Source organism: Candoia aspera, chromosome 3 (assembly GCF_035149785.1).
Source record: "Candoia aspera isolate rCanAsp1 chromosome 3, rCanAsp1.hap2, whole genome shotgun sequence".
Classification (NCBI taxonomy): domain Eukaryota; kingdom Metazoa; phylum Chordata; class Lepidosauria; order Squamata; family Boidae; genus Candoia; species Candoia aspera.
The window spans coordinates 207,858,512-207,873,787 of NC_086155.1; the positions used below are offsets into that span (position 1 = coordinate 207,858,512).

Sequence of the window (15,276 nt, forward strand, 5' to 3'; positions counted from 1 at the left end):
TCGGCTGTGATTTTGTCTCCAGACTGTTTTGATCATTTGCAACCAATTGCCAGTTGCCCAGGGGGAAGTCAAGGTTCTCTGCATGTGGCCAAGATCATGCTCCATCCTGCACCATAAGAGTTTGCTCATTTTGGCTTGGCATATGGCAGGAACACTCATCGTGGTTTGTAAACCATCTCTGATTTGCGGCTTCACGTTTCATGCCGACCCAGCTAGTTATGGCTTATTGTCTCTCGGAGAGGAGTTGTGTTACTCAAGAATTTCTGGAGCGCCACCCTGGAAAACTGTCATCGAGGGACAGTCAAAGTAATGTCTCACCTAGTCATCCTCCTCTCATCCAGATCAAAGGCGAGTTCTCCTAAAAGCAAGCATTCACTGCCCATTCCTGCTGCTGCCAAGAAGACCTGGGTTGGCATGGAGGGCTCGGCTAGGGCCCTGCTTCTGCATTGCACACTTTCAACTCAGTGGACAAGCCACCCTAATCCTCCTGATCTGCATTTGTGAGATCCCACCTCGAGAGCTATGACCCACTCTGGGCCCTGCACTTTAAGGAAGATTCCAAGGAGCTGGAACAGGCTTTGAGAAATGAGGTCCTGTGAAGAGAGACCGAAGGGGCTGGAAATCTTTAGCTTAGCCCTCGGAAGGGATGATTGACAAAGGAACGTGACTGCCCTCTTTAAACATCTGAAGGTCTAAACCTATTCTCTGTTAACCCAGAAAGGTCAAGGAATGACAGATTTAAGACAGAGGAAGCCAGGTTCCAACTAAAATGTTTTGGGGGGGGGAAATCTACACAGCAAGAACAGTCACTCTCTAAACACTGACTAAATTTGATAAATAAATAAATTTGATATATAAAGCAATTGGACAGTGGCTGGATTGCCAGGTAAGGGATCTTTACAGGTAGTCCTCGCTTAACAACCATTCATTTAGTGATGGTGCTGAAAAACAGACTTACGACCAGTCCTCACATTTATGACCATTGCAGCATCACCTCGGTCACGTGATCACGATTTGGGCACATGGCAGCTGGTTCTCATATATGACCATCGCAAAGTCCTGTGGTCACATGTTCACTATTTTTGACTTTCCCACCTAGTTTCTGGCAAGCAACATCAGTGGGGAACCGCGTGATTTGTTTAATGACCACATGGGTTGCTTAACGCCCACGGTAATTTGCTTAACAACTGCCGCAAAAAAGGTCATAAAATTGGGTCAGGTTTGCTTAATGACTGCTTCACTTAGCAACTGAAATTCTGGTCTCAATTGTGGTTGTTAAGCAAGGACTACCTGTAATTTGGATTCCTGCCTAGAACAAGGGGTTGGACTTGATGGTCTCTAGGCCCCTTCAACTTTCTGACTCTATGGTTTTAGGTTTGTGACCAGAGGCACTGAATGCAAAATGGGGTGGGGATTGCTAATCAAACTGGGAGAGGGATCAAACAGAGAGCAAAGAGGTGGCCAGCTGGCGTGGCAGGAAGAGCCTTCAACGGGAAGCGGAAAGTAGGATAAAAATGTAGAAAGTGGAAATTGTTTCCTGCTCTTTGCTTTACCCTTGAAATGGCAGGAATTGTGGGAGGACAGTCCGCTGGGAAGGGTGACTTGGTTGACTGCCCTGAATGCCCCTGAGGGCTCCCCGGGAGAACAAAAGACCCCGGAGGGAGGCGATCCTGGGAGCCTGCACTTCCCATGAAGAGGATCCCAGATTTTGTTCTCGCTGTTTGCACAGCTCCTACACAATTTCCAGGGCAAGCCCACGCAACCTAAAGTGAATAACTAAGTCCTGAAGCACCTGAACCAACACAACCCTCTTCGTAAAAGTTCTCCCACCCTGCCTGGAAGTCACAATTGCTCTTTGCTCTTAGCCCTCTCCCAAGGAAGACAAGCGAGGTTTTATCTTGTTTTCTGCAGTCTGTTCCAACCTCCAGCTGATACTGACTCATAGACGTTTCTTTAACCAGATGCCCCTCTGTCCTCCGTGTTGTCTAACCTGTTTGCACCCAGGTGCCTACCCCGAGACATGGGAAATTGTCACAAAGGCCTACCAAGCCGGGCAAACCATACCATTTCTGCAAAAATATATTCTCCCTAAATGCCAGGTATTCCTGGCACTATCACATAGCCCTTCCACGCTATCATCCACATAGCCTGGGGCAGGAGAAGGGGCAAAGTGTCTGTGTTTGCCCTTCTGAATGCATTTGAAAATCTGATTTCAGGCTTCATCAACCCCCCCCCCACACACACACACACTTTAAGAAGAAGAAGAAAGGGACCCAGAGCATTTGCAAGGTGGCCAATGGTCCAAGAGGGCCAAATGTGCCGTGTGGACGCTTCGGAGCTCTGCAAACAGCAAGAACTTCTATTCTGCAGCCCACCTGGCAACAGTGAGTGAGATGGGCGGTGACGAAATTCGAAATACACATACATACATACTAGACTTCACTCCCACAAAATCCACTCATCAGCAACGCACAGAGGAAAAGCAAGAACCATCCAGCTGAGAAACCAGCGGATTCAAACCACACCAAAGCCTGGGGTTTTGCTCCCACAAAGCAGGCCACGGCTGATCCCGAAAAACAGGCAGCAAACGCCACCCTCCCTCGCCCTGATGATGTTCCTTGGTCGGGAAACGCAACGTCTGCAAGCCAACCACCAAGCTCAGAGAGCAGCAAGGACGCCGCAGCTCAACCTGGAGCCACAGAGAGCTCTCTTCTGTTGATCCTGAAAAGGAAGAATTTTTGCCTTTTCCCCAAAGCCGGGGGGGGGGCGGGGGGGAGCTTGGGGTTGGGAAGGCAGGAGGCTGTAGGTTTACTCCCTATAACTCTGGTTCCAGCAGTCCCCAGACCCAGAAGGGAGGAATGCTCGGAGGACAACCTCCCAATACCCCGCCTTGATGACTTGAAATATGAGCGGGAGAGGAAGAGCCATTCCTGGGGCTGGCTGGTTCCCTAGTCCTACTGGGACCGGTCTTATCCCCTTATGGGTGGAATTAGATCTACCATCACTTGGATATGACTGTATTTTATATATTTATCGACCACTGGTATTATTTATGATTTTATCGAATTTTAAATTGTTTTTATTGTGAACCGCCCAGGGTCCCCCGTGCGGGGGAGATGGGCAGTCATAAAAACATGATAAACAAACAAACAAACAAACAAACCTTGACTTCTAAGGCAGAGGAAGGGTCCTTCTGGGCCCCTCTAAGGAGAAGCTGTTTCTGACAGGGAGAGAGAGTTGAGCAGTCACGAAGGAGGTGCCAGGGAAGGCACCCAGACAAGCACAGCTCCCGGTCTCAGAACAATGGTCTCCTATCCTTGTCAGCAGCTCCTCGAATCTGGACCAAAGCGTTTGGCAAGGCAAGGGTTGGACTCACAAGCAAACCAGAGGGGAGGATTCCCACCCAAGTCCTCTGCTGCTTCATCTGCAGCTGCTCTACCAGCCTCCGACTTCCGAAGAGCATCCTGCAGGGGTGGGAAACATCTGGCCAGCCAGGCCTTGCATCTGGTGGGTCCTCCCTCTGGACTCCAGGCTTCCTCCAGGCCCGTGGAGGAGACCTCTGCCTCTCCAGAGGACAGGAGCAGGACCCTCAGGAGCACAAGTTCTCCATCCATAGGCTCCAAGGATGGGGTGTGATCAAGAGGAGACGTGAGGATCTGGCACAGATCGTCCAGGCTGACGCTCTCCGGAGGTGCTGCGTTGCAACCCCCATCATCCCCAGCCAGCAGAACAAGACAGAGCTCTCTTCCTCGGTGACAGGGGAACTTTTCACCCGAGTGACAGATGGCTACACACAGCTTTGAAAAACAGTATTAAAGCAACCCAGGCTCACAGGCTTCTGAGGGAACCAGAGGAGCATCATACGTGTCACCATGTCATTGTGCAAATGACATCACCATGCATGTGACATGACGGTGGCTTCCCAGCTGCCCATGCACAAGCTTCTCAGGAAACCGGGCTGGCCTCACAAGCAGATCCACTTGGATAATTTGCCACCATGCTACGGAATTGGGGTTAATGCTGCGTCCCTCTGCTTGGCCGAGTTTCAAGGGAGGCGTCAGCCCTCTGTGACTGTGCTCCGCACTCAAACTGTGGAAATACCGGGATTCAAAACCCGTTTTCCAAGTCAAAGCAGCAATTACCACAAAATATTCCTGAGCAATTTAAAGAACACGGCAACATCCGTTAATGAGACAGCTCTACAAAGGAATACAGGTAGTCCTTGCTTAATGACCACAATTGGGACTGGAATTTCAGTTGCTAAGCGAAGCGGTCATTAAATGAATCTGACCCAATTTTACAACCTTTTTGCAGAGGTTGTTAAGCTGATCACTGCAGACATTAAGCGAACCATGTGGTCATTAAGCGAATCTTGTGGTTCCCCATTGATTATGCTTCCCAGAAGCTGGCTGGGAAGGTCAAAAATGGTGATCATGTGACTGTGGGACACTGTGATGGTCATAAGTGTGAGGACCGCTGGTAAGTTGGGCTTTTCAGCACTGTTGTAAGTCCGAACTGTCGCTAAACGAATGGTTAAGTGAGGACTACCTGTACCCATCCTGCTGCTTCCTCTCCAGAACTCAAAATGTCCTGGTGCACCAAGTTAAGCAGGGACCTCCTTAAGATGACATCACCTGAGTTGTGATCTCATTGCGATGACATCACATCATCATGATCTCATTACAATGGTATTGCTTGTGCACCCCATCCCCGAGTCATCCTTTACTTAGTTATTAAATCTGGATGCCACCAAATCTTCAAGATTCCCAGGAGATTACAGCAACATATTAAGATATAGATAAACACAGTGACCCCCACACAGGGTAGAAACCAAGTCAGTATTTTTGGGAGACAAACAGCCACCCATCTGCAAAACCTTTCATCACCTCTTATCACTTCTCGTGGGAAGGAAGGCCCAGCCCTTCCCCTGGGAATTCCACCCATCCACATCTTTTTAATAGCCATTTTGCTATTCTAAGTTTGTAAGATGTCCTCCAAGCTGTGCAGAAATCTATTATTTTTATCTTCATGTTGTTTTTGATTGTTAGCAAAGATTTAACCATAGTTTAGTGCCTTCATGAATTCTTTTGAAGCACACTGTACGATTCTTTAAAACATACGTATACATTGAATCAATAAACAGAAATAAACGTGTTTTCTTCCCTCACTATAGGCCAGATTGGGAAGTCACAAGAATGCTACAGGAGAAGAGCATGGCACCCCACCTCCATATCGTGTCCAAGGAAACAACAGATGTGTCCTTGCAAACACCTGAAGTTGAGCTTGATGTTCCCTTCCCCTTAGATACGGTGATATATTTGTGATATAGGCTGGCTGGAGAATTCTGGGAGTTGAAGTCCACCCATCTTAAGGTTGCCAAGGTTGAGAAACACTGGTCTAGGGCATCAATTCCATCCCCTCCTCTCCCTTCCATCTTCCTTTGGGGGCAGCAAAAACCAACTGGGTGCTCACAAGCCTGGTCGTGATGGGATCAGGACCAGGGAGGTCCCCCAACCTGCCCCTCCATCTGAAGCTCCAAGTTTTCACTTGGTCACAGACCGTGAGGGCCCATTCAGCAGCACACCACAGCGTCACAAGAGGAGTCAAACTTGGCAAGGTGGCAGATGTATCTACTAAGAATCCATTCCATTCCTGCAACTGCTTTTGGTCATCTTGAGACAACCTTCCACTGAAAGCAGAGAGATGATTACAACTTCATAGCTGTGATCACTGAATGGCGCTAACCTGGTTGGCAGTGGCCTAGCAGACTGATTCATGCAACTTGTTAAGCTTGGTTGGTCTGAACTTGGTTATCACTTGGTGACTTCACAAGTTGGGTGTAGGTACTGTGTGAACCCAGAAAATGGGTTAATGTAGTCCAAAGGAATAAGAGGGTTGGGTCCACGCAGCCTGGGAGTGAGAGAAGGGCTTTGTTTGGCCTTTGGTCTTCACAGGTTTTGTGGCCCTAGCCTTTGTGGTCAGTGAACGGTGACATCGTTTAGCACAATGCATGAATTCAGCCTGTTGCGCTTTATTGTAGGTGATGCTGACAGAGCCCGAGTCACCAAAGAGCTAGAGGGAACTTCCGAAAAACCCACAGAGTGGATTCCATTTATGGTTCTCAAGCAGCTTCAGATGACTCTTTGTCACAACTCTCATTTGACAGACAGAGAAGTTAAATCACAGGACCAGCCAAAGTTCTTTGTTTTTTGGATTCTCCGGTGAACAGAGGAACAAGGGGCAGTTCCTCAATGCCCGTTTTAGACCGCCACATATCCTCAGGCAGGGCACATTAAAAACCCAACCCAGATTATTCAGGTGTCTTAGAAGAACCCCATGGGCCTCTCTCCCATTCCACATGCAAGAGACACCCAAACCTTGACCCACAGCATTGCCCACTGCACCGAAAGGAGCCCAGGACTCATAGCCCACCCCCCATGCCTTTCTCTGCCGCTCAGCAACCATCTGATGATCGAGTAAATCCCAGATATAAACCAACAGGCAGCACTGAAGGAGATCCAGATGAAACGGTAGTAGCTGTTGCTCCCTATGACAAATGGCCCCACAAGAGCTTGGCGGCCCTGCGCAAGTGAGCCAGCCACAAGAAGCTAGAACCTCCAACCCATTTAACATCGGCAGTTTTAGATCCAACACAGCAGACCAAGGAAGTTTAGAAAATCGCCATGATTTTCGGTGGCGTCCTTCTCAAGCAACCATCTTGCTCACAGAACGCACAAGAGAGAAACCATATAAACACCTGGACTGTCGGAAGAACTTCTGGACCAGAACAAGATGCACGCATCTACCAAGGACAAAAGTGGTCTCCATCATTTCACATCTTTAAAAGTGCTTAAAAATCCACTTGGACTACCAGATCTGAACTGGTAGCTGGTAACCGGAAAGCTAGCAGACCACAGAGGGCAGCAAAGATATGCAGAAAACTCTGCTACCTTCTAGTGGCTGTCTGGATTTCTGCAGCCCTGTTTTTGACAAAATATGTTGACAATATTTTCATTATGATCTTGGACTGTTTATTATTACCCTGGCTTAAGTGCTTGCTGTTGTTTTTACGCTTTTGTTTCATTTGCTTCTTTGCTGACAATAAGTGAGGCTCTGAAATAGTCTTAAGCTGCTCTTTAAAGCTGCTGCTGACTTTTTTCCTTGAAAGAGGGCCTAGAAAGAGTTAACAGAAAATCAGGAGCAAATTGCCCTCCCAGTGTACAGGACAATAAGGAATTGAGCTCCAACACTGAAGGGCTACAGTGGAATTAGCCCCACAAGCCAGGGGGAAATCTGGAAAAAATGGCAGGAAGTGAGATAGACCCAGCCTCTTCTTCTTGAGGAAGATCAGAGCAGGCCTCCCCCCACTGAGGCTCAACAACTCAAAATTTCCAGAGCCAAACCGTTCCCAGCTGGGGGCCTCCAGATGTGTGGAAACCATACTTTCTGGAATTCCTGGTTCTGGCTGTCCCGGCTAGGAATTCCAGGACGTGTGGTCCCAACAGCTTTGGAGGCCCCAACTGAGGTGGCCTCTTTAGATTCAGTCCATCCATCTGTTGGGTTGGTTCCCCTGCTCCAGCCAGCCCCGACGCCTCGACACTCACCGTCCCCCTCCACCTTCTCGGGCGTCCGGCTCCAGACGACCTGCCTGCTCTTCAGCCGGACCTGGAAGCTCCTCCGCTCCGGTCTCTGTGACTTCTTCTGATAGAACAAGGTCAGGATGGTGCCCAACTCCAAGCATTTGAGGACCTGGGCCATGTCCGCCCCACCGGCAGCCTCCACAGCGGAGGGGTCTTCCAGGAAGCCATTGGTGAAGCTGCTCAGCCTGGAGAGAGACATCTTTCAGCGCATGGCCAGGAGGGTCCTAGTGATGAGGGTCTCCTCTGGGCAAGCCAGGTTCAGGTGGTGGCAGGTTGATCCAATCCCCTGGGGGAGAATTTTAAAATGTCCTTCATCTTCTGTATAAGAGGGAGAGAGGGAGAGGGAGAGGGAGAGGGAGAGGGAGAGGGAGAGGGAGAAAGGAAGGAAGGAAGGAAGGAAGGAAGGAAGGAAGGAAGGAAGGAAGGAAGGAAGGAAGGAAGGAAGATGGAAGGAAGATGGAAGGAAGATGGAAGGAAGGTAGAGAATAAATAAGTGGATGGAAAAAGACAGAGTAGGTAGGAAGGTAGATTGAAAAGGGAGGGGGGCAGATAGAAGACAGACAGTAGGTAAGAAGGGGGGGTGAAGGAAAGAAATAGGTAACTGCACAGAAGGTGGATGGATAGATGGATGGACGGAAAAGAGCCAAAGCGGCGCATACCCACCGCTCCAGGGACACGCACCCTTGTCGGTCCTCTACCCGAGCATCTCTCCCCTCCGGGGCGGGCAACCGGGCTTCCTGCGGAGGTGGTGCCGCCGCCGCCTCGGGCAGGGGGCAAGAGGGGCCCCGGGCCGGTGCCAGCCGCCTCTCCGCGGACCGGACTGGGGGCGCCAAGCGGGGAGGAGATGCGAGGGCGCCGCCGCCCGCGGCTCTCCCGGGCGCGATCCAGGCAGGAGCGGACCCCCCCGGCCCCGCGCTCGCATCAGGCCGCCGGGCCGCCCAGAGGCTGCGTTACCGCGCCCGGCCGGCGGGCATCGCGGGGAAGCGCCGGTCGGGCGCCCGGGCTCCAGGCCCGGCAGGGAAGCTCCGCCGCCGCCGCCGCCGCCGCCGGGTGGGGGTCTCTGCGCGGCCGGGAAGCGGGGCGGGCGCGGCGCTGGGAGGAGGCTCCGCGCAGGGTCCCTCCGCTCCGGCGGGCTGGCAGTGGCGGGCTGGCCGCGGACGCGCGTCGGGCGGCCGCAATGGACGCGCAGAGGAAACGCCGCGGCGCCCGGCCGGAAAGAGCTCGGAAGGAAGGAATTTGGGGAAGGGAGGGACGGGGGGGGGAGGAGGAAGGGGGGCAGGCGCGGCGGCGGCGGCGGCGGCGGCGCACCGGGCGGGCGGGCTGGGGGCGGCGGCGGAGGGCGACACCTGGAGGCGGCCGGTGGCCCGGCAGCGGGAGGGCCGCGCCGAGGAGCCAGCGGCGGCCAGATGTGGCGCGAGGGCCCGCAGCCGCAGCGCGGGCTCCGGGTCGGGGAAGCGTCGCCCGGCGGGGCTGGGTTTCTGCGGCGCCGGGATGGCCCGGCTGGGCCAGGGGGGCGCGAACGCTTGGCAGCCTTCCCTGGAGGGTCGCCGGGGCCTTCCGGCCGGTGTGGAAGGACCGCCCCAGCTCTGGGGCCACGGGGCGCACCCCTGGGGGGCGGCTGCAGAGGGGAAGGCGTGCCAGCTTGCCCGTGAGGTTAAAAACGCCCCCCAGGGCCAAAATGCTTGACTCCTCTTCCCACCCGAGATGCAGAAGGGGTGCCAATGGCTTGCACCCGGCTCAGACGGAGCGTTTTCTGTGCGGGGGTCTCTCCACCAGGGTCCCTCTTCTGCCATCCAGCCGGTTCCAGAGCTGCCACATTGGTCAGGGGACCCCCAGACCAGGTGATCTGGTGCGCAGTGTCCTTGGGAGACGGCCAGCCTCCGGGGTCTTTGGCTTCCGTGCCTGAACCGGAGTATCCAAGGGGAGGGGCTGTGTCAGCCCCAGGCCCATCTCCTGCCCAGCTGTGTCTTCCTTCAGGTACCCATGATGATTTGCCTCTGGGGAAGCCCCCAGCCAGAGATGACCAGATGTGCAGCCAACTTCTGGCTTGAAGGAGCTGTTGGGGGCCTGTCCCAACCGCCTTTAAACCATCCAGCTTGGGAACTATCCTAATTGGTCAACACCCCGAGCAAAGCCATCATGTGGCTTGCTTGATTAGAAATCACACTTGGTTGACCTCAAGCCACATCACTGTGACCCAGGAAGGGTTTTGACAGCCAGAGGCCACCATTAATATTTTGGATCATTGCAGACCTCCTGCAGTAGACGACTGGGCAGTGCAAAGTGCCTTGGTGTTGAAGGAGAATTGGAACTTTGCAGGTAGTCCTCATTTAACAACCGTTCATTTAGTGATGGTTCGGACTTATGATGGTGCTGGCAAAAGTGGCTTGCAACCAGTCCTCATGCTTATGACCATCGCGGTGTTCCCACGGTCACATGATCACCATTTTCGACCATCCCAGCTAGCTACTGGCAAACAAAATCAATGGGGCACCGTGTGATTCACTTAACAACCACATGGTTCGCTTAATGACCATGGTGATTTGCTTAACGACTACTGCAGAAAAGGTTGTAAAATCGGGTCAGATTTGCATAATGACTGCTTTGCTTAGCAACTGAAATTCCGGTCCCAATTGTGGTCATTAAGTGAGGACTACCTGTACTTTACAATGCTTTGCGTTTCCCCCCACAACCTGGCTGGTCCAGGCTCCAAGTGAAGCAGCAAGGTGGAGGGGCAGACATGTTGGCAAACGGGGCACCCGTCCAGAGTCTGTGAGCCAACTGCACAAAAGGGGAGCCCCTGGAAAGAAGACAGTCACAGAGGTGCTGGGGGTGGTCCTCAGGAGCAGCACAGAGCAAGAGAAGGACCTGAGAGGGGATGGAATACAACCCCCCCCCAAAACTCAGACCTCCTGCTTCCTCAGAAGGAAGGGATTACCGTCTCAGGAGTTTCTCCTGCAAGGACCCAAGGAGGAGGGCAAGGCCCAGAGTCAGCCAGTTGTAAGTTTCGTACGTCTGTCTTGAGCCTGGCCCAGGACCACCCGAGTGTCCACCTGGGGGTGGCTCAAGGCAAACAGTGGGTAAGGCGTTTTTTTACTGGGCTAAACAGAGTGGGGGCGTCACTCTGCAAAGTACCTGTGACATTTGCCAAAGGGTGGGGAAGAGCGAGGACAAAGCGAAAGCACTTCAGCGCCTTTGCCTGCCAGGAAGGTAGCCTTCTAGGGAGTAGCACAGGACACGGGGGGGGGGGCGGTCTCCGTCATCAGACGCAGTTCAAGCAGGGCCACGCGTGTTAAGCCCCTCAGATGCAGAGCGCCTCCAAAGAGGCCAGATTCACAGAGATTTCACTTAATGGGTTGCAGTGCCAAGAATTAGGTTTCAGAGGACAGAATCTTGAGAAGGGAGACAGGGCCTTCCAGCCTTCGTTTACCAGTGCATTCACGAAGACGTGGTCTCTCTGCAGGTTCTGGATCTCTTATTCCCAGAATATTTGCATGACTATTTACCAAGCATCCCCATCAACCACCAAGCCAGCGAGAGAAATACTTTTCTCTGTAGGCCTCAGGGAGCTGAATTCAAAGACTCCCTACAAGCTAGCAAACAAGTATGTGATTCCAGTTCTTACCTATCCTTCAGGGTAGCCAGGGAGATATTCCTTCCTTTAATTCATAATCTTCTAATATAAAACATTAAGTTGTAACATCTTCCATCTCACAGGGGGAATGTGACATTTGATCAATGCCATCCTAGAGCCGGGTGGAAGCATTGCACTTTTCTTTGTAAATATTCATTTAATTTGGCAGCTGTATCGTCTGGATCTAAGCAACTTTTTTGTAATTTATCTCCTTCACCACTGAATGTTTCAATTTTTAATATTTACAGTTACATATCTTCTTTTTAAATAAAGTTTGATTTTGTTTATCTCTAGTGCAATTGGGGTGGAGGAAGGACAGAGTCACCCACACACCTCTACACTACATGTTCAGGAGGTTGCGCTATTGAAATTATTCCACTCTTTGGTCTGTTTCATTGCCAGAAAGGCAGCACAAATTGGTATGGTCCTCTTTCTCACACCCTGCAGGGCTGGTGGGAAGATGCCAAGTGAGGCTCCCCCTGGAATACAGATGGTGGGAACAAGGACTCCCAAGCCACTACTCCAAAGCAAAGGCCCTCTAGGAGAGATCTGAAACCTCTAACTCAGGGTTTCTCAACCATGGCAAGTTTAAGATGGGTGGACTTCCACAGCTGGCTGGGGGATTCTGGGAGTTGAAGTCCATCCGTCTTAAAGTTGCCAAGGTTGAGAAACAATGCTTTAGCCTTTCCCCCCTGGGCTCAGCCACTTTGCTAACTGGAGAATTTTACATTTGTCTCTGTAAATTTTAATTATGTTCTTTTCAACCCATTTTTCTCTAACGTCTCCAGGTAATTTCAATTTTTAATTCTGATTTTTAAAGTATTCACTGTTCTACACATGTTCTGTCTCATTTGCAGAGCATTCCCTCCACCTCTTCATTCAAGTCATTAAAAATATTAATGAATAGAGGACCCAGGGCTAATCCTGTTCGATACTCCTCTCTGATTTGATGAGGAACCATTGAGTAAAATTTTCTGATTGACTGATTGATTACATGCCACCAAGTCACAGCTGACTTTAGTGACCACATAGATAGATTTTCTCCAGGAAGTTCTGTCCCTAACCTGGTCCTTCCGTTCTTCCAGCGGTGCTTTCACTGTCCCTGTAACTGAGTCCATCCACCTAGCCAGATGTACGGTCACAATCGCCCTGCCATCCCAGCTGCTTCACTTGCTTGCTAATCAGAATGTCATCAGGTAAAACCAGGATATATTACAATCAGTAGCATTCCCGCAATGTATTAAGGTTAGGTTGGCTAGACTTGTTCCACCCTGGCATCAGGGAGCTGCCTGGAAATCAGTCTCTATGCTCTGCTTTAGAATCTGCCCCAGCTCTGATGCCAGACTGTCAGCCCCACAAGGTAGACCCGGCCAAGAAATTAATTCTGCAGGAAGGCTAAAACTACTTTTATTGAGATTGGCTGCAACAACAGAATCTTCCAAGACTTATTATGTTGTATCCCCTCCTCCTCCTTATAGTTCTGTGGAATAAATGGGGGTGGGTGGGTGGGTGTCTCTGCCTGGGCTGCTTCCGAATGTTATCTGTCTGTTTTGGATTTAAAATATGTTTTACCCTTCATCGCCTGGGAATGGAACTTGCGTATCTCAGTCAAGGCCATCTTCTTACTCTTTACGCAGACGGAGTTGTATGTAGTTCCCCAGATTCCCTTTTCTCCCCTTTTGGAAGAAAGGAATCGCATTGGCTCTCCTCCCGTAAGCTGAGTCTTCAAACCTCCTCCAAAAATTCTCAACAGTTTGGCTAGACCTTCAATACCAGGGGACGGAATTTGCCCGATCTGTCATGAGTACTGATGGCGAGCAGGAGGGGGCCCCGATCCAGGGGGGAAAACGCATGCGTAGTACTGAGGAATTAAGCAGCCATTCAAAGAGACACAGATCAGACCCGCCCTGACTTTTGGGGTTTATCTGTCTGGGTTTTCCCACGCTTCTTCAGTTCGTTAGGATTCTGTCTTATGTAGCAGTAATAAACACTAGAGACCTACTCCTTGTCTCAGCGTGGTTCCTGGCTGTTAGGACACGATCCTGGAGATTTAAACTCATTCAGAAGAAGAGGAATCCCTTGACCGGGTTTCAGTCCATCTCAGGCTTCTACCTTGCCCTCTGCACAACCCTTCCCAACTTCCCTGGGCAACATACTGTTCTTTGTTGAAGAAGATTGAGCCAAGTAGGAAGCAAGTGCTGAGCTTTTCTGCTAGCATTCCTGTCTTCTTCACAAAGCTGTGGGTACCCTGATGCTTATTGTTTCCTTTCATTTTGAAGATATATAAAGAAATCCTTTCCATTGTTCAGAGTATCCTTTGCCCAACTTTTCTGGCATCTGCTTCCTAGTTCAGGGCTGCCTGGATATTATGTCCTGCACTCTTTGTGATTCCTCTAAGTGTCTTAAGCTCTCCGTAGTTGGCTTCCTTTGCTGTGCTCTGTTTCAGCTCATTGGAGTTATTTGCAATTGTTCTCTCTGTCTCTCTCTTTTTAATCCGTTCAATCATGTCTGATTCTCGGAGACTGCCCTGCAGTCTTCCTGGGAGGTTTTTCAGAAGTGGTTTGCCATTGCCTCCTTCCTAGGGCTGAGAGAGAGTGGCTGGCCCAAGGTCACCCAGATGGCTTCATGCCCAAGGCAGGACTAGAACTCAGGGTCTCCCGGTTTCTAGCCTGGTGCCTTCACCACTACACCAAACTGGTGCTCTAATTCTCTTAGGATCTCCTTTTTCAGATCTCCCACCCATTGTGCACTCCTTTTCCCATTAGCTTTTCCACCCATGGGATCCTATAATAATTGCTCTGAGTGCGTTAAACTCTACTTTTCTGAACTCCACGAGAATGCCTTGGACTATGCTCAGTTTACGTTTCCCTTAAACCCAAGAACTGCGGTACTGTAAAGTCACTCTTCTTGCCACTTACCCTTCCTTGACATTCAGTTAGTTGATGGTTGTTTTGAAAAAATATCAAAAACACCCAGTCATCAATCAATCTGTTTTCTTTCCTAAATAACTTGATCAAAGGAAGCATGGAACTGGGACACAGAAACAAGATTTAGTTTATGGCAGTGTTTCTCAACCTTGGCAATTTTAAGATGTGTGGACTTCAACTCCCAGAATTCCCCAGCCAGCCTTGCTGGCTGGGGAATTCTGGGAGTTGAAGTCCACACATCTTAAAGTTGCCAAGGTTGAGAAACACTGGTTTATGGGAAGGTCGTGGGATTCTGTCTCTGCCGCTACTTTGGTTACAGCTAAATTCCTCTCGTCCTGCGCTTTGGCGCAACCACAGCGATGGGGGAGTTGCCATGGAGCTGCTGATTTATGATTCCAGATCTTTGAATAGCTGGCAGTTCTCACCTGCCTCCTCAACTGACTTTGAGCAGGCGAGCTCTGATCTTGCTTTCCCCGTGTGCTCTGGAGAAGTTATCCAAAAGAGGGAAGGGAGACGGGTGAGAGCCCATTATGTAAGAAGCACGATAGGATGGCGCCACCCTTTCTGGAGAACCTGTTCCCCACACTCAGTATAGCTGAGTAGAGGGAAGGATGGTGGGTCACGTGGGAAGGGTGTGAGCCTCAGGCTATTTCTCTTGTCCACTGTGCAGATGTTTAGATAGATACAGGCAGAAGACAATGTCCAGATAAGTTTCATCATGAGTTTGGTCCGCACGGACCTATTCTATTGAACAAGTTGTTCTTGTGGTAGAGCATCCTTCAGGCCCAGATAAAGCGGGAAAAGATGCCTCCTCCAAATAGATTGGGTGTTATTTATGTTTTGCTTTTTCTGTTTGTTCGTTTGTTTGTTTTTCTTTATTTTGCAGAGGTCAATATATTAAATTTATTGGGGGGGAGACATTTTATTGGCCCTGGAGAAGCCCCTGAGGCTGTCCAGGGGCTGTTGACCTCTTCCTGTCCCATGATAAGCTCTGCTGCTGTCTTCCAGTCAGCCTCCCCTTCATTTCTTGCATGAGGAGATCTTTGTAGGTCCTTTCCCAGTCTGCAGAAGAACC

At 50.6% G+C, this 15,276-nt stretch overlaps 1 protein-coding gene across 1 annotated transcript in view; it reads right to left on the bottom strand.

Moving 5' to 3' along the window:
- LOC134494519 (1-phosphatidylinositol 4,5-bisphosphate phosphodiesterase gamma-1-like) overlaps window positions 1-8,581 on the bottom strand; it is a 70,793-nt gene extending 62,212 nt beyond the window's left edge. Inside the window, exons 1-2 of the mRNA XM_063299741.1 lie at window positions 8,322-8,581; window positions 7,605-7,926 (exon numbers count right to left, since the gene is read on the bottom strand). Coding sequence (XP_063155811.1) covers window positions 7,605-7,839 — 235 coding nt within the window. The 5' untranslated portion in view covers window positions 7,840-7,926; window positions 8,322-8,581. The remainder of the gene's footprint in view (window positions 1-7,604; window positions 7,927-8,321) is intronic.
- Window positions 8,582-15,276: the final 6,695 nt, after the last annotated feature.